Raw genomic sequence first — 19,281 nt, 5'->3', positions numbered from 1 at the left:
TTCAGTACTAATATAAGCATTTTATATCATTGCTTTATTGACAGATGTTTGGTGTTCAAGGTCAGGCATCAGTTTGAAAAAAACAAACAAACACACTGAGTTGAACTTGAACTTCCTACTGACAAAAACTAAAATTGGTGCAAAAATAACCAGAAACATATAAGAAGCATCCTGGAGGTGCTGCAGACAAGATAGGACCAATAACATGTCAACAGGAAATCCTTTTTACTAATTTGTTTATTTCTTTTTAGATTTTTACTCTCCATTTTAAGCCATGATGTTTGCTGATACTGTGTTCCTACTGTTTGTTCTCATTAATAGTTCTGTTTTTAACATTCTGTGCTGAAGCTGGAGGAAATGTTTCTACAGTGTCAGATGATACAGCTCCAAACTAAATAAGTGACTAACTAACGATGCTTTAATACACTTTACTATAAATTATGATATAGTGCACTTTCTTAAAATTTCTTATTGCTCTGTAATTAATTGTTTTCTTTATAAATGTACAAATGAGAATAAAATCTGTGTGATAAAGGAAGGTCTGTAGACTTCTCTGTTAAGATCAGTGAAGAGAAACAACAACATACAAATACCTAAGAAAAATATTCAGTAAACATTTAGAAGATAGAGAAGTTTATGTTGTCATGTGGAGAAATTTTTCAAATAAAAATATCCATAAGCATTGATAGTCTCCATGGCTGAACAGACACAGGAAAGAGCTCCACCTATAAAACGTAAAAACATCAAGACAACATGTTGAAGATGTCGAGGTACTGCCCATAATGTTTGACTGACATCTGATTTATGTGCAGCACATAAATACCACAATAATGATGGAGAGAAACTAAAAGGGAACTAAAATACAGATTTAAACTTACAACAATATGAAAGACTTCAGTCTATTTCACTTTAATCAACTCAGCAGTGGCTCCATAATTACAGTAAACCCAAAGTCCAGCATAGAGCGGCTGAGTGAATGTGGTCTGGACTCTGTGGAGGAGAGTCATGGTTTCAGAGACGCTGTAGAAGGACAAAATACCTGCTCTGTGATCCAGGTACACTCCTACTCTGGAGGAACAAGGACCTGAGACAGGAGTTTGGATGTTGTTGTACCAAAATGTAAAACTGTTGTTGTAACAATATAATGACCAAGATTTGTCATTATATCCAAATTCAGATTCATCTCCTTTTCTGCTGATATTCTTGTATGCGACTGCTACATCAACTTTCCCTCTCCACTCCACCTCCCAGTAACAACGTCCAGTCAGACTCTCTCTACTCAGGACCTGAGACAACCAAATGAATCTGTCTGGATGATCAGAATAAGACTGTTGTTGTTTCATTAATGTTGCTTTTCTGTTCCCCTCTGATAATAACAGCAGTTTGTTTGCTGTGTTTGGATCCAGTGTGATTTCACATGAATATTTTAAGAATCCAGCTCTGGTCTTTGGCTCTGGTTGTGACAGTGAAACATCCACTTCAGTGACTGTCAGTGAGATGTTTGTCCGTTCCTCTCTCAGAATGTCCTGTAGTTTATCTCTGACCTCTGACACAGCTGCTGTCACATCCTCAAAGTAGCTCAGAGGACGGATATTGATGCTGGATGAGTCTGTAGACTCACTGAGTGCTGACAGTGAGGGGTAGTTGTGTAGAAACTGGATGTGATCCTCTGTGTGTGAGAGCTGCTTCAGCTCAGCATCTTTCCTCTTCAGCTCAGTGATCTCCTGCTCCAGCTTCTCCTGAAGCTCTTTGACTCGACTCACTTCAGTTTCCTGCTGGGATCTGATCTGCTGCTTCACATCAGAGCTTCTTTTCTGGATGAGATGGATCAGCTCAGTGAAGATCTTCTCACTGTGCTCCACTGTTTGATCAGCAGACTGATTGATGGCCTCCACCTCCTGTTGAAGCAGCTTCACATCTTTCTCTCTGTCCTGGATTCTCTGCTGGATGTTTTGTCGACTCACCTCCAGCTCTCTCTGCCTCTCAGTCCTTTCTGCTGCAGCTGAGACTGTGTCGTGGCCTTTATGTTCATCCACAGGGCAGAGATAACAGATACTCTGCTGATCAGTACGGCAGAACATCTTCATCACCTCATCATGACGAGAGCAGATCTTCTCCTGGAGCTTCTTGGAGGGCTCCACCAGCTTGTGTTTCTTGAATGTAGGTGAATCATAATGAGTCTGAAGGTGTTTCTCACAGTAAGATGCCAGACAGAATAAACAGGACTTGAAGGCTTTCATTTTTCTTCCAGTGCAGACATCACAGGCCACATCTTCAGGTCCAGCATAGCAGTGATCAGCAGGAGCAGCTTGGAGTCCAGTCTTCTTCAGCTGCTCCACTAAAACTGCTAACATGGTGTTTTTCACCAGGACAGGCCTCGCTGTGAAAGTCTGTCTGCACTGAGGGCAGCTGTAGATTTTCTTCTTTTCCTCTTCATCCCAGAAGCTTTCAATACAGTTCATGCAGTAGCTGTGTCCACAGGGAAGAGCCACCGGATTCTTCAGTAGATCCAAACAGATCGAACAAGAGAAGGTTTCTCGGTCCAGCTGAACACTTTTCTGCGCCATTTCACCCAACAGTGTCAGTGACTGTGTGAGTTTCACTTCCTCAGAACTGAAACTGCTCTGATCTAAACAACATAGGTTTCTGTAGCGAATGGGATCTGTCAGCTCTTATACGTCACCACATGTTGGTTGCACCCATCTTCAAACTGCAGATCAGAAGGGGAGGGAACAAGGGAACATGTGGACAGAGAGGAGGTGCTGAGTTAGAGAGCAGGAAGAGGGAGGGTTATCAGACACTAATTCAATCCTGGAACATGTGAGCCTGTGAGTTTTTCATTTAAAAATAGCACTGCTCAGCCTTTAAAGTTGTTAAATAAACTTAACATTTAAAAGACAATCTTTTTATGTAAATTAGTTTAAATTATCATTTTAGTCATTACAGGATATCAAATACTGCAGCTGAACTAAGAAATTGTTGTAGAAAAAAGCAATAAAAGGTCGTTCCCCCTCTGTCCCCTCCTGGTCACCTGTGCCTCAATTTTATGAGATGAGATGGATCAGCTCAGTGAAGATCTTCTCACTGTGCTCACTGTTTTATCAGCAGACTGATTTTATTCCACAACCTAGACATCCACATTACTCACACTCTCATAACACATACATATAGGGCCTTGGGATCGGGCATGTTATACGGTGTCCAGAGGACAGTCTTTGTATTCAACCTCACCTCTGGCGCCGGTGCCCACCTCTCAGTTTTAAATGCATGTAGACATTGAGGGTTCTCAGGAGGGGCCGTGCTGTACAGTACATGTACAGTGTCCATTTGTGTCTGTATCCAGGTTGGATGAGCGCCGAGTATTTGTATATGTGTGCATGAGGGTGGGAATGCATGTTTGGGTCTGTGTGTGCCTAGTCTTAGACTCCACCCCCTTGGAACATCTCAGGCCCTCCAAGGTATGGAGGCCTATTTCCCCTCACCACACTCCCTGCTGGTGGCTGATGCCCTCAGACATCGGTGCATACTTGGTGTCCAAGGCTGGGCGCTCAGGTCTGTACCAGCTCACTGCTGGTACGGCTGCTTGGTGGGGCCTGGTGCCTGTGGCTCGGTCGGGCCCCTTGCGGGGGCTCGATTCACTCTGGCACAGCTGGCTGCCTGCAGAGCCCGCGTGTACGTCACTGCAGCCCCCTCTGGCTTCTGCTCTGTGGCTGTTGGGTGACCCCTCATCTGGGGCTCTCCTCAGCTCTTCCCAGGAAGGTGGCACGGTTGCCCCTCCAGTGGTCCTCTTTGGGCGCTCGCACTCTGGGGGCCTCTGGATGTCTGGGGCCTGGATCTCCTCCATGCCTGCTTCATGCCCTGGGGGACGAGGCTGTGGCTCCCCACACCAGCAGATCGTTACATGGAGAAGCCTTTTGAATAGACGAGCACTCATCCACACAGGTGTTCACACACACAAGCTACACCTTTCTTGGCTGCTACCTCAAACCACATTGTGCGATGTCAATCTTGCGTGCTGCACAATCACATTCAGTATTTAATATTTACTGTTATTTACACTTAGCTAGATTATTGCAATGGTGTTGTGTTATTATGTTGCTCTCTTTTTTGCTTGTTTTCTCTTATTTTCTTCTCTCAACAGGTGACCTGGGAGATATTTTTTAAGTGCCCTTTCTCACTGTCCCTCTTCCCCTTTTCTTTCTTTCTTTCTTTCTTTCTTTCTTTCTTTCTTTCTTTCTTTCTTTCTTTCTTTCTTTCTTTCTTTCTTTCTTTCTTTCTTTCTTTCTTTCTTTCTTATCCCCCAGTCATGTCTGTCCTATCTGTAACAGCTGAAAATAAATTAAAATAAATAAATAATAACAAAGGTTGATCAAATAGACCAATATGGCAAGGCCGTGATGGTCCATTTGGTAAATTAAGTTAGTTGGGCATCTTTTTTGGCCTTCAGACAATAATTCTGATGGCTAAAAAACAACAAGGAAAGAAAGAAAGAAAGAAAGAAAGAAAGAAAGAAAGAGAAAAAAGTAATAAAAATGTCTCTAAAACATCTTTTAAGATGAATCTTTTTATGATTGAGTAAAAAAAAAAAATGCTAAAATTAGAGTGCAGTGTTGAGTAAAATGGTTTTATTAAAATTTAATTGACCCTTTGAAATTATTTGTTGGAAGTCTTAAATCCCACTGAACAGGGGAAGAGAAAGAGACAGAGACACAAAGATAGCAACACAGAGGTAAATAAACATGGAGACAAGACACTGAGAATAAGACAGAAGGGGAAATGCCCAAAGTCTCATATCTCTGACAAGTTAAGTCACTTTTATTCATAAAAAAAACCCAGAACTTAAATATAATTATAAACCCCACATAAACATAATCATACACTCAACAAAAATATAAACGCAACACCTTTGTTTCTGCTCCGATTTGACATGGGATGGACATAAAGACCTAAAAGTCACTCCAGATACACAATATTACCATCCCTCCCAAACATAAGATAAGATAAGATAAGATAAGATAAGATAAGATAAGATAAGATAAGATAAGATAACCTTTATTAGTCCCACACGTGGGAAATTTGTTTTGTCACAGCAGGAAGTGGACAGTGCAAAAGTTATGAGGCAAAAATTAGAATACAATAAGAATAAATACAGTACACAACTGTACAGAATAGAATAAAATACTATATACAGTAGAATACAATAAAATAAATATACAATAAGATAAAAATAGAATACAAATACAAATACTATATACAACTGAGTAAAAATACAACGATGCCAGAAAAGATTATTGCACTTAGTGTTATTGCACATGTGTGGATGTGTGTGTTTGTTCAGTTAAAGTCTTTGTTGTGGAGTCTGACAGCAGTGGGGAGGAAAGACCTGCGAAATCTCTCCGTCCCACACCGTGGGTGCCGCAGTCTCCCACTGAAGGAGCTGCTCAGTGCTGTCACAGTCTGCTGCATGGGGTGGGAGATGTTGTCCAACAGTGATGACAGCTTAGCCGCCGTTCTCCTGTCACTCACCACCTCCACTGGGTCCAGAGGGCATCCTAGAACAGAGCTGGCCCTTCGGATCACCCTGTTCAGTCTCTTCCTGTCCCCAGCAGAGATGCTGCCGCCCCAGCAGACCACACCATAAAAGATAGCAGAAGCCACCACAGAGTCATAGAAGGTCTTCAGGAGTGGGCCCTCCACCCCAAACGACCTGAGTCTCCGCAGCAGGTACAGCCTGCTCTGCCCTTTCCTGTAGAGGGCGTCTGAGTTATGAGTCCAGTCCAGTCTGTTGTTCAGATGAACACCAAGGTACCTGTAGCTGTCCACAGCCTCAATGTCCATACCTTGGATGTTCAGTGGTTGCAGTGGAGAATGCTTGTGCCTGCGGAAGTCTACCACCAGTTCCTTGGTTTTACTGGCGTTGATCTGGAGGTAGTTCAGCTGGCACCAGTCCACAAAGTCTTGAGTCAGTCCTCTGTACTCCTTGTCGTCCCCATCAGTGATGAGGCCGACTATTGCAGAGTCATCAGAGAACTTCTGCAGGAAGCACTGGGTGGAATTGTGGGAGAAGTCTGCAGTGTAGATGGTGAAGAGGAACGGAGCCAGAACCGTTCCCTGTGGGGCCCCCGTACTGCAGACGACCCTGTCCGACACACAGCCCTGAGTCCTCACATACTGTGGTCGGTCGGTGAGGTAGTCCAAAATCCAGGTAGTGAGGTGATGGTCCACTCCAGAGTTCTCCAGCTTGTCCTTTAGAACCGAGGGAAGAATGGTGTTGAAGGCACTGGAGAAATCAAAGAACATGATTCTCACAGTGCTTCCAGCGGTCTCCAGGTGAGCGAGGGAACGATGTAGGAGGTGAATGACGGCATCATCCGCTCCAATGCCAGGCTGGTAGGCAAACTGAAGTGGGTCCAGTGATGAGCTTATTAGGCGCCGAAGCTGAGCCAGGACCAACCGCTCCAGGGTCTTCATCAGGTGGGATGTCAGAGCCACCGGCCTGTAGCTGTTGAGGTCCTTGGGGCGTGAAGTCTTTGGCACTGGTACAACACAGGAGGTTTTCCAGAGCTGTGGGACTCTTCCCAACCTCAGGCTCAGGTTGAAGAGGTGCTCCATCACCCCACACAGTTGGTCCGCGCAGGACCTGACAACCCTCGAGCTGATGCCATCTGGACCCGCTGCCTTCTTGCCATTAATCCTCCTCAGTTCCCTCCTAACCTGGGTGGTTGAGAGAGACAGGCTGGAGCCTTGTGTTGAGTGTGTATTGGATGCTGCAGTTGGGGGTGGGGGGGAGTGAGCAGGGTGAATAGAGGAGGTGTGAAGTGTCTGAGGTGTCAGAGGTGGAACAGCAGCAGTGGGGGTGGGTGAGTCTGCAGCCGATGTTGTAGACTGTCTCATGGTTGAATCAAATCTGTTGAAGAAATTATTCAGTTCATTTGCCCATCTCACATCCCTCCCAGGCAGAGAGTTCTGCTGTTTGTGGCCTGAGATGGTTCTGAGGCCTCTCCAGACTTCACCAACATTGTTTTGCTGAAGCTGGTTCTCCATCTTCTGCCTGTAGCTCTCCTTCCCATTCCTTATCAGTCCCCTCAACTCTCTCTGCACCCTTTTCAACTCCTCTTTGTCTCTGGATTTGAAGGCCCTCCTCTTCTGCTTGAGGACGGTTTTAATTTCTGGGGTAATCCAAGGTTTGTTGTTGGAGAAACACCGTTTTTATTGACTCTGGTTGGGCAGGTCACATACTGGGTGAAGGTGGGCAGTGTGGAGTCCAGTGAGGCATGATTGAAGTCCCCTGATATTATGAGAAGGGCTCTCGGTGATTGTGTTTGCAGTCTGCTGACCACAGAGTGGAGAGAGTCACAGGCTGCATCCGCGTTGGCCGAGGGGGGGACATACGCTGTTATCGCGATAACATGCGAGAACTCCCGGGGCAGGTAGTACGGACGCATGCTAACGGCTAACAGCTCAATGTCTCACATTGTTCACAAATCAGTCTAAATGTGTGATAGTGAGCACTTCTGCTTTGCTGAGATAATCCATCCCACCTCACAGGTGTGCCACATCAAGATGCTGATCTGACATCATGAGTAGCGCACAGGTGTACCTCAGACTGCCCACAACAAAAGGCCACCCTGGAATGTGCAGTTTTTTGCTTTATTGTGGGTCTGGGGACTCAGAACCGGTCAGTATCTGGTGTGACCACCATTTGCCTCATGCAGTGCAACACATCGTCTTCGCATGGAGTCTATCAGATTGTCAATTGTGGCCTGTGGAATGTTGGTCCACTCCTCTTCAATGGCTGTGCGAGGTTGTTGGATATTAGTGGGAACTGGTACACGCTGTCGTATACGCCGGTCAAGCACATCCAGAACATGCTCAATGGGTGACATGTCCGGTGAGTATGCTGGCCATGCAAGAACTGGGACATTCTCAGCTTCCAAGAACTGTGTACAGATCCTTGCAACATGGGGCCGTGCATTATCTTGCTGGAACATGAGGTGATGTTCATGGATGTATGGCACAACAATGGGCCTCAGGATCTCATCACGGTATCTCTGTGCATTCAGAATGCCATCAATGAAATGCACCCGTGTTCTTCGTCCATAACAGATGCCTGCCCATACCATAACCCCACCACCACCATGGGCCACTCGATCCACAACATTGACATCAGCAAAGCGCTCACCCACACGACGCCACACACGCTGTCTGCCATCTGCCCTGAACAATGTGAACCGAGATTCATCCGTGAAGAGAACACCTCTCCAACGTGCCAGACGCCATCGAATGTGAGCATTTGCCCACACAAGTCTGTTGCGGCGACGAGCTGGAGTCAGGTCAAGACCCCGATGAGGACGGCGAGCATGCAGTTGAGCCTCCCTGAGACGGTTTCTGACAGTTTGTGCAGAAATTGTTTGGTTATGCACACCAATTGTTCCAGCAGCTGTCTGAGTGGCTGGTCTCAGACGATCTTGGAGGTGAACCTGCTGGATGTGGAGGTCCTGGGCTGGTGTGGTTACACGTGGTCTGCGGTTGTGAGGCCGGTTGGATGTGCTGCCATATTCTCTGAAACGCCTGTGGAGACGGCTTATGGTTGAGGGATGAACATTCAATGCACGGGCAACAGATCTGGTTGACATTCCTGCTGTCAGCATGCCAATTGCACGCTCCCTCAATGCATGTGGCATCTGTGGCATTTTGCTGTGAGATAAAACTGCACATTCCAGGGTGGCCTTTTGTTGTGGGCAGTCTGAGGTACACCTGTGCACTACTCATGATGTCAGATCAGCATCTTGATGTGGCACACCTGTGAGGTGGGATGGATTATCTCAGCAAAGCAGAAGTGCTCACTACCACACATTTGGACTGATTTGTGAACAATGTTTGGGAGGGATGGTAATATTGTGTATCTGGAGTGACTTTTAGGTCTTTATGTCCATCCCATGTCAAATCGGAGCAGGAACAAAGGTGTTGCGTTTATATTTTTGTTGAGTGTAGAACAATTAAAAGTAAAACATACCAAAAACACATCAAATGGAGAGTGAAGCAAATATTATTAATAACAACAAATGCACATATTAATAATATAAACCAAAATCCTTCAATAAAAAGGCTACAAACAGAAACAACAATTTGAAACAGCAATAAGAAAACAGTGAAAGTGACTACAGATATAGACCTTCCTAGGGAGGCCTGAAGTGCAAACATACCCTCTACACTCCCTTCATAAAACAGGGGACCATGATTACCACCATAGTTGGCCGGTCTGAAGGCACTGACCTCAACTTCCATACAATGTTTGAGCAGGACAACCAGGACAGACCCACAACATACAGAGCCTTAAGTGACCGCAGGCAAATCTCATCCACCCCACCACCACAGTGATGGGCAAGTCTCCCTGCCCACTGTACAAAATGTGCTTCACAGACGTTGTTTCATGTTGTAAAGATTGTGCCTTAAAAAAATAGCCACAAGAAGTTTTAAAGAAATCTTTATTTCACTTTTAAGACACATAACCAACACCAACATACGAATCAACAGGATGAGCACATGCTGAAATTCAGTCTTCATGAAAATCAAGATTAAATCACAAAATGTTTGGTCTCATGTGTGTTTCTTTCCAGCTTTGACTCTGTGGAGTAAAACCTCTCCACTAAACAAAAAAATAAAACATCTCAGCAACTTTTTTGTCACCTCCACAGCTCAACACGATACAAATATCACATCAAATGAATGTAAATACGTGTTTCATCTTCATTACAGGTTTTAATGGAATATGCAACAAACAGAATTAGGGCTGTGACATATCATATGATCTGCAATAATACTGGTATAAATGTTTACAAAAAAGTGTGTTTAGAGGAACATCATGTGTTTGCATTCACCCCAATGAGTCAACCCCAGTCATGTCTCACAGCCAGAGCCATATGTCGGGCTCCAGTCACAGTTTGGTAGCTGAATGTTCGCAAAATATGCAAGAAAACTTTTCCCACTGAAAGTGAAAAAAGCAAACCTGTTACAACACTTTAAGCAAAAACACACTTGAGTACAACCGGGCTGTGAAGGCACGTGAGCAGGAGATACTAGCAGCAGTGATGTGCGACCCAAAGGTAAACAAATGATTCAACCATGCATCACTGGAGCACTCGCGAGTTACATTTCATATAACAGCAAGAGCAGTCAGTGGATGGAAATTACTGATGTGCTACACGGTGGAAAAGCAGGAGGTTAAAAAGCTCGACCCAAGATGAAACAAACCAGGTAGAATTTCTTTTCCTTATATGCAGAGGTGGAAAGAGTACTAAAATATTTTACTCAAGTAAAAGTACTATTACTTTGCTGAAATTTTACTCAAGTACAAGTAAAATTACCTGTCTAAAAATGTACTCAAGTAAAAGTAGCTCATTTAAAATGTACTCAGAGTAAAAGTTACATAGTTACTTTTCTGTCAGCAGGAGGACAGCCGCTTCTGAGTAGTGCAAAAAAGGACAGTGGGATATAAATCTCAAAGTAGTTCTTTTTTAGTGAAAAGAAAAACTTTACAAATTAAAGTGCAGTGGCAGTTAAACTGCAAGTCTATACATGAAAATGGATAATGGTCACCAAACCAATCAACCAAACCAAACCGTCAGGTATCACAGTGTTTTCAATACAAAACCATATCATTCTTTCACATGAGAATGTGTTCTAAACTGTCAAATAAGAGAACAAGTACTGAACTGAACGGCAGCTGCTTTAAAAATGTTTTTGAATTTTTTAAACTTGGCCCTGCCCTACTGTACCTCTAGATTAAAGTTCCTTTGTATCCATCCTAGAGTGTTACTCTCTGAACTTCCTGTTAATTTTGAGGAGCAGTTGATTTTCAGAGTTAGTAGAGTTCATCCTTGCTCACTTTGCAGTGAACAGTAGTCCAGCACAGCTAAAGAGACGCTCGAAGGCAGCTGAGGCAGGCAGGCCAGTGTTAAGTTTGAGAGAAAGTTTTTTGATGTCCCTAATAAGACATCAATGCATTACATAGCTACCGCTGGTAAATTATACCAATATACCTCGTGGGTTTTTTTTTATTGGACAGTAACAGGCTAGTTAACGGGAGGTTGCAAGTGCTAATTAACAAGTAACAGAAGTCAGCTGTCTTTGACTAATCTAAGGTAAGTGAGCGCTCTGTTATTCTTTTGCCTGCAGTGTGAACATATGTGGGTTAAGTAAGAAAGTAGCCGCTTCTGTCTTTAATTTAACTATTTTTTAAAATAAATTCTTATTATTAACAAACAGGAAAAACGTAGGTAAACACATTTTCTTTTGGCAATTTACCAACCCAGTAAAAAAAATGTAAGTTGCGTGGACAACAACGTGCCCGATTACAGCAAGTTGCTAGTACCAACCAACGTTATCTGTGTTCTTCACAGATGTCTTAACTTAATGTGATTAATTTGAACACAGCCTTTTTGCTACCATAACGGTACGAGTTGTATTTAACTTACCTCCACATGCTTGCGCAGGTTTGATGTGGAATTTTTAAAAGCTGCTAACTCGGTCTCTCTGGGCAAACACAGCTTACACTGCATAATAAAGCTGTTGCCTTTCTTGCACTTGAAGCCGAAATGGTCCCTTAAATACGGCCAGGGGTTCACATCCGTTTCTTCGAGTTCAGGGTCAGCAGAATTCGACGGGGCTTCTTTTTTCACTGGATCCATAACACCGATGTCAGACTCCATCTTTAACGTGACCTTAGCGCCAATTTGTTCTACTACCCATCATTCCCTGCAGTATTTCCGAAGTGCAATGGTTTTTTTAATTTACTCAGTAACGGGTGTGATTGAAAACGTAGCGAACTACAATACTTTTTAAAAAATATACTTAAGTAAAAGTAAAATTACAGACTTGAAAAATGACTTTAAAAAGTACAAATACACAAAAAAACTACTCAATTACAGTAACGCAAGTAAATGTAATTCGTTACTTTCCACCTCTGCTTATATGACAGAATTGTGCAGGCTCCGCATTACAAGGTTATTTTGGATATTAAGCTAGAGTGTAAGCACTTGTAATACACTTTTCTTAAAACTTCCAGGAAAAACACCCCTGAGGATACTTATGTGCTCATATTTCATGTATGCCGTGTCACTAACATTGCACTATAATGTTGTTCATAGAGTATTTAAAGGTAGAATGGGAGGCAGAGCCTTCAGCTTTTAAGATTAGACTTAAAACTTTCCTTGTTGCAGATGGGGGTCCCTCCCTGAGCCTGGTTCTGCTGGAGGTTTCTTCCTGTTAAAAAGGAGTTTTTCCTTCCCACTGTCGCCAAAACGCTTGCTAATAGGGGGTCATATGACTGTTTGGGTTTTCTCTGTTTTCATTGTATTATTGTTGGGTCTTTACCTTACAATATCAAGCACCTTGAGGTGGCCACATTTTCACACTTTGAATTAGCTAAGCTGTCATCAGTGACAGCAGCTCACTGGAAGAGAAAGATGGAAAATCCATCATTTACTTACACATATAAATGCTGCTGCCTGCCGAGCTGATAAAATGTACATTATTTTTTTTAAATGTAAGTTTCTTGAAATATTATTTTGAGGCTATATCTCCCACCCCTACATACAATAAACAATACAGAGTTTTTTAAGGAAGGAGGTCATCTGATCTGCTCTGATCTGGCTTCTCAGTGGACTGCTTCATCTGACAGTTCTCCCACTTTTAACTAGTGTGAATCCTCATGTGTCTTTGTAACTGTATCCTCTGAATGAAGCTTTTCACCTGTGTGGATTCTCATGTGAGTTTTCAAGTTTATCATCAGGCTGAATCTTTTTCCGCAGGTGCTGCAAGAATGTGGCTTCTCACCTGTGTGAACCCTCATATGTCTCGTTAGTTTGGATCTGTACTCAAAGGTTTTTCCACAAATCTCACATTTCACAAACTTTTTACTTGTGTCAGTTTTACGCTGACTCTCTGACACAGGAAAGTTGTCTTGCTGATCTCTGCTCTCTGGTTCAGGAGAGCTGGAAGAAAGGAGATGTTCACTGTCCAGCTCTGGCTCACTTTCCTCATAAGTAGGAGCCACCATGAAGATAATAATGCCTTCAGTCTCCTGCTTCACTACAAGCTGATCTACGTCCTGACTGGTGCAAGGTTCCTCCTCTTCCTCTTTTATGTGTGGAAGCTCCGGATCCTCCTGGTCGAGGCTGAAGTTTCTCTCCTGGTCCCCAAAAACCAGTTCCTCCTCACATTCATGCTGTTGTGGGAAAGCTGAGGTGACAAATGGACAAAATTACTTGTCTTAGATAAATATAGAAGTATAACAAGAATGACTACTCGGCAGTGGTGTCTACAGCTGTCCATTTCCAACTCTACAACAGAGTTTAATCAAAATATCATCAGAAATATCATCATATCATTTACCCAGACCTGGAAACTGTTAAAATAAGATTTCATGCACTCACTTCTAACACGTTAGTAAATTTCTATGCACCAATCACAGTTTGTCCACCAATTACTGTTGGAAAGATGTTTATGTAAATGATAAGACAAACATCAGACAGAAGGGGAAATTTAAAAGTAGGATTAAAATATGGGGATAAAAAGCAGCGAAGCTCTCAGAAAACCTCGACTAACAATCAGCTGAGTTTATTTAAACACTGGCCTTGAAGAACTCTGATGTGTTTCCAAAATATCTTTATTGAATGAATTAAAGTCATATTAATTTTTAGGTAAGACCATTACGGTTTTACATACCCCTGCTGTGTAAGTTCATTTCAGGTTTCCAGATGTTATCCAGCTGTCTGAGCTGCTCTTCTTCAGTCCAGATGAGGCCTTCATCCTCCTGTTTGAGTACAATCTTTTCTACGTCATCGCTGATGCAGAGTTCCTCCTCTTCCTCTTTGATCTGTGGAGGATCTGGGCCCTCCTGGTCCAGACTGGAGTTCCTCTCCTGGTTGGAGACCTGCTGGTCATACAGGCCCTCCTCTTCCTCACACTTCATGTTAGGGGGAGATCTTGAGGAACAAAGGGTCACTGAGGAAAAAGGTTAATAATGTGATGACAGGAAAACACATCTGAGCAAATATAGTCCACTCTGAGCATGTCCTCATATGGGAGTGAAATTTAAACTGTACAAATGTGAAAAATGAAAGTGTAAGTTACTCTCGAGCTCTGATACTCTTATTAGGAAAGTTCAGAGTACAAATCATTCAGGTAGCTGCTGCCAGCTTCACGCTGCAAGTAAATGTTTGTCATTGTTGTAGATTAAACTGAAAATCTCACAGTGCCATAGCAGATAAGTACCAGTCAGGTTTCACAGCCAGTCATTGCACAGAATCAACCCAACTAAAGTCATCAGTGATCTGAAGATTATTAGGGACTCAGAGTTTCAGTCTTAGTTCTATTTGATCTCATTGCTGCCTTTGATACTGTTGATCATGACATTTTAAATCAAAGGTTTCATCATTTAGAATCAGAATCAGAATCAGAATGGGTTTATTGCCAGATGTTGAGGTTTACAACATTAGGAATTTGCTGCGGTGCTTCAGTGCAAACAATAAGAATTAAAGTGCTATGTAGAAAGAAAGATATGTGCATGAGATATACATTAGATATATACATGAGAATAAGAATTAAAAGTGCTACGTAGAAGGATATATACATGAGTGCAGGTGGTGATCAGTGCCAGACATGAAATGATGCAGTGACACAGCGTAGGGTCATGTGTGAGTGGCGGGGACAGTCATGTGGTTATTGTTCATGTGTCCAACAGCAGAGGGGAAGAAACTGTTCTTGTGGCGAGAGGTTCTGGTGCGAATGGACCGGAGCCTCCTGCCTGAGGGGAGCAGGTCAAACAGACTGTGTCCAGGGTGAGAAGGGTCAGCTGAGATCCGAGCTGCACGCCCCAGTGTCCTGGAGGTGTACAGGTCCTGCAGAGATGGGAGTCTGCAGCCAATCACCTTCTCAGCAGAGCGCACAACACGCTGCAGTCTCTGTTTGTCCCTGATAGTGGCTCCAGCGTACCACACGGTGATGGAGGAGGTGAGGATGGACTCGATGATTGCGGTGTAGAATTGCATCATCGTCCGTGTTGGCAGGTTGAATTTCTTCAGCTGCCTCAGGAAGTACATCCTCTGCTGGGCTTTCTTGATGACGGAGGTGATGGTGGGCTCCCACTTCAGGTCCTGGGTGATGGTGGTACCCAGGAAGCGGAATGAGTCCACAGAGGTGATGGGGGTGTCAGTCAGGATGATGGGGGGGAGTGGGGCTGTGTGCTTCCTGAAGTCCACAATAATCTCCACTGTCTTCTGGGCATTCAGCACCAGGTTGTTGTGGCTGCACCAGGACACCAGACGTTCAACCTCCCACCTGTAGGCAGACTCGTCCCCGTCCGAGATGAGTCCAATAACGGTGGTGTCATCTGCAAACTTGATTAGCTTGACAGACTGGTGGGTGGAGGTGCAGCAGTTGGTGTACAGGGAGAAGAGCAGAGGAGAAAGAACACAGCCCTGAGGGGAGCCGGTGCTGATGGTCCGGGAGTCCGAGACATTCTTCCCCAGCCTCACGTGCTGCTTCCTGTCCGTCAGGAAGTCAGTGATCCACCGGCAGATGGGATCAGGCACATTCATCTGGGAAAGCTTGCCTCGGAGATGGTCTGGAAGGATGGTGTTGAAGGCAGAGCTGAAGTCCACAAACAGGATCCTGGCGTAGGTTCCTGGGGAGTCCAGATGCTGCAGGATGAAGTGTAGGGCCATGTTGATGGCGTCGTCTACAGACCTGTTGGCTCTATATGCAAACTGCAGGGGGTCCAGGAGGGGGGCCGTGAGGGTCTTGAGATGGGAGAGAACTAGGCGCTCAAATGACTTCATGACCACAGATGTCAGAGCCACGGGTCTGTAGTCATTTAGTCCAGTGATCCTAGGTTTCTTGGGGACAGGGATTATGGTAGAGGACTTGAAGCAGGCAGGCACATGACATGCCTGCAGTGAGGAGTTGAAGATGCCAGAAAACACTGGGGCCAGCTCGTTTGCACAGTGTCTGAGGGTGGCAGGAGACACACCGTCTGGGCCGGGAGCTTTCCGAGCATTCAGATTCTTAAACTGCTTCCTCACATCTGCTTCATGAATATGAAGAGTTGTGGTCGGAGGAGGTGGTGTGAAATCCTCTTTTGTGTGGGGTGAGGGGGCGGGTGTTGTAGGTGAACGGTTTGAAGGTGGTGATGGCTCTATGGAGGGGGGAGAGGTGGGGGAATGAGTGTCCAAAGTGCCTCTATTGTTGGGGTCGTTGGAGGTGTGAAGGCTGCCTGATGGCTCGTCAAAACGGCAGTAGAAGTCGTTGAGGGTGTTGGCTAAGAGCAAGTCATCAGTGGAGTGGGGGGTTTTAGGCTTGTAGTTGGTGATATTCCTAAAACCTTTCCACACAGAGGCCGAGTCATTCTCTGAGATCTGCTGCTGCATCTTCTCAGAGTGCTGATGTTTGGCAATGTCCACTTCTTTAGTGAACCTGTACTTGGCCTCTCTGTAGCAGTCCCTGTCTCCGCTTCTGAACGCCTTTCTCTTTTCCAGCCACAGCTTTTTGAGTTTAGGAGTAAACCAGGGTTTGTCATTGTTATAACTCACCCTGGTGCGTGATGGCACAATGCTGTCCTCACAGAAGTGGATATAGGAGGTGACAGTGTCCGTAAACTCGTCCAAGCTGTTAGAAGCAGCCTTCAATGTGTCCCAGTCTGTGGTCTCCAAACACGTGCGAAGCTCCTCCACAGCCTCGTTGCTCCACAGTTTTTTGGTCCTCACGACAGGTTTGGAGAGCTTCAGCCTCTGTCTGTACGCGGGGATTAGGTGGATCATGACGTGATCAGAAAGTCCGAGTGAAGCGCGCGGCACCGCGCGATAGGCCCCGCTGATCGTGCTGTAGCAGTGATCCAATGTCCTCTCCTCTCTGGTCGGGCATTTAATATACTGTTTGTATTTCGGAAGCTCATGGCTCAGATTGGCTTTGTTAAAGTCCCCAAGAGCAATGATGAGAGAGTCCGGGAATGACCGCTCCGTGTGGAGAATCTGCTCTGCGAGTGCGCACTGAGCTGCTCGCGCATCCGCGTCTGGCGGGATGTAAACAGCGGCCAGGATGAATGAAGCAAACTCCCGCGGAGAATAAAACGGTTTGCAGTGAATAAAAAGATATTCCAGAGAGGGAGAGCAGTGCTGAGCAATCACTGTTACATCTGTGCACCAGCCACTATTGATGTAGAAGCAGACACCTCCACCTTTGGTTTTACCGGAGAGAGCGGCCTGCCGGTCCGCGCGCAGCAGATGAAAGCCCTCCAGCTTGAGCGCGCAGTCCGGGATGTCCTCACTGAGCCACGACTCCGTAAAACATAAGACACAGGAGGAGGCAAAGTCTCTGTTCATGCTTCTCATCAGGGCCAGTTCATCTATCTTATTCCAGAGTGAGCGTACATTAGAAAGGAAGATCCCAGGAAGAGCCGTTCTCAGTCCGCGTTTCCTCAAACGCACGAGTACGCCGGCTCGCTTACCTCTCTTTCGACGTCTCACTTTCCTGATCAGAGTCAGCAGTAAATCTGCCGCAGATGCGACAAATATTGGAAATAAATCCACAGGCGTTGTAGTCCTGCAGTTAAGGAGCTCTTCTCTGGTGTAAGAATATCCAGAGGAGTGCCCAGACACTCCTTTAGTTGGTTTAGTTGGTTTAACTGGACAGTTCTCAATTGGCTCTCGACCTTTGACCCAGTTAAACCTCTCAGGTCATCAGGTTCAGATCTGTTAACTGTTCCCAAAATCAGATGTAAGTGTGCTAAGAGTGTGTTCAGTTACTGTGCTCCTGTTCTTTGGAGCATGCAGCCATAGTTTGCCTGCTGTGGCTGCATTCAAAACTAACAACTATGTTTCCATGCTTTGTGAATAACACTGACATCTGTGAGATTTGAGCTGATTTAGTTCGAGTTAAGACTGTTTATTAGAACATTACAAAGTTATTTTAAAAACTTCATCATTTTCTTGAACCCAAATATAATTCAGTTGAAAAATATACATTTTAACATGAGGTGAGGATGGTGGGGGAGGCACGATGGTCTTGTAGGGTTAGACCCTGATTAAGGGGTATTTTTGAAAGTAAAGCCCATCTCTCAAAGTCCCTGCCGGCCTGCCTCCACCTCGGGAAGTCTGTGGGTGCAGACGGAGGTGAGGAGCACCACAGGCGGCAGAGAACTGTCTGTAGCCCCGGAGTGAGGCGTCGTGAACCGAAGCAGACAGCGAACTGTGGCACAGTGCAGAAAACCGAAGCTTTCCCTCCCTGTTTGGTTTTGATGTGTCTCATGAAAGTCTATTGTTAAAAGTTTACCTTTAAAAAAAACGGACGCACTTGTTTGATTAGCTGCTCTCTGATTTTAGCCTGTTAGCTTACAGACTGAGCTCAGATCGTTCCTGTGTTAGTTCATTGAGAACATCACAGTTTTACATACCTGCTGCGTGACTTCATCTCGGGTCTCCGGCTGATATACAGCAGTCTGAGCCAGTGGCGGATCTCATCATCCTGGACGACTGTTTTTAATGTTTTTAACCACGGAGATTTCTTCTGCATCATCAGTCTCTCATTGTTAAACTCTCCCAGAAACTGAAGACAGTTGTGCCATTTCCGCGCTTCTTCTTCTTCTATTGAGTAGACGGCAGACTACACATGTCCAAGGGTAATACTGTCCTCCTCAGGCCATTGGCATCAAGTCAAAGCCTTAAAGTCTGGTACTTTGCGCATGGTCATTTTTTACGAACAGCAGAATCACAAGACAAAGCGTGCCAATGTTTATACTTTTCACTGTGACTGCCAAATAGATGAAAAAGTAGATGTTAAAAAACAACTTATAGTTTTGTCATTGGGCTGGTAGAAAGCTATGAGTTTCTGTCCCTTTGTCTGACCTTAGAGACTTATTTTAAAAGGAAACATTACAATCCTTTAAAGCAAGTATTTTCACCTCTGTTCCCCCCTCTGTACTTAGCTTTTTTGTTGTCATGTCAGTAATTGTCCAGTTGATGGCTCCCTTGGATCACAAGCCTGTCTCATGAGTCCAAGTGAATATATTCTTAATAAACAGCTTTGAAGAATTTGTGACCAACTTTGTTTAATTCGGAACATCATCATCATGAGTCAAACTCACTCTTGGATCTACAAAATATTTAACAAAAACAAACATCACTGAATCATAAGGTATTTGCTCCAACTCTTAGTCCAGAAACACATGAGTGAACTAGATCAGCTGCTCCTCCAGTTCAGCTGTGGATTTATATCATTATTTAT

General features: G+C 44.5%; 2 protein-coding genes and 1 pseudogene across 2 annotated transcripts; 1 reads left to right on the top strand and 2 right to left on the bottom strand.

The window, feature by feature from the left end:
- Positions 1 to 15: 15 nt before the first annotated feature.
- Positions 16 to 3,487, bottom strand: LOC146687027 (tripartite motif-containing protein 16-like). Its single transcript, XM_085437958.1, has one exon. The coding sequence runs from the start codon at positions 2,565 to 2,567 to the stop codon at positions 900 to 902; it is 1,668 nt and encodes a 555-aa protein (XP_085294084.1). The 5' UTR covers positions 2,568 to 3,487; the 3' UTR covers positions 16 to 899.
- Positions 3,488 to 7,770: 4,283 nt separating this feature from the next.
- On the top strand, positions 7,771 to 9,381 carry LOC146687026 (uncharacterized; annotated as a pseudogene).
- A 90-nt stretch (positions 9,382 to 9,471) lies between these two features.
- Positions 9,472 to 19,252, bottom strand: LOC146687025 (uncharacterized). Its single transcript, XM_085438003.1, has 3 exons — positions 18,452 to 19,252; positions 13,729 to 14,007; positions 9,472 to 13,242 (listed from the first exon to the last, which is right to left on the bottom strand). The coding sequence occupies exons 2-3, from the start codon at positions 13,973 to 13,975 to the stop codon at positions 12,698 to 12,700; spliced, it is 792 nt and encodes a 263-aa protein (XP_085294129.1). The 5' UTR covers positions 13,976 to 14,007; positions 18,452 to 19,252; the 3' UTR covers positions 9,472 to 12,697.
- Between the last annotated feature and the right edge of the window lie 29 nt (positions 19,253 to 19,281).

This window comes from Copadichromis virginalis, linkage group LG18 (genome assembly GCF_057382275.1).
Source record: "Copadichromis virginalis isolate Kocher_CV1m ecotype Utaka linkage group LG18, C_Virginalis_male_GT1.1, whole genome shotgun sequence".
NCBI classification, from domain to species: domain Eukaryota; kingdom Metazoa; phylum Chordata; class Actinopteri; order Cichliformes; family Cichlidae; genus Copadichromis; species Copadichromis virginalis.
Note: the sequence above shows the minus strand (reverse complement) of the source record. Positions and strands in the feature narration are given on the sequence as shown.

What these genes read in the sequence shown, in the direction of transcription:
- LOC146687027 (XM_085437958.1), bottom strand. Translation starts at nt 2,567, where the DNA reads ATGGCGCAGAAAAGTGTTCAGCTGGACCGAGAAACCTTCTCTTGTTCG.
- LOC146687025 (XM_085438003.1), bottom strand. Translation starts at nt 13,975, where the DNA reads ATGAAGTGTGAGGAAGAGGAGGGCCTGTATGACCAGCAGGTCTCCAAC. An exon ending in AATGAACTTACACAGCAGGG is followed by an intron (nt 13,243 to 13,728) that starts GTATGTAAAACC and finishes TTGTCACCTCAG; the next exon opens with CTTTCCCACAACAGCATGAA.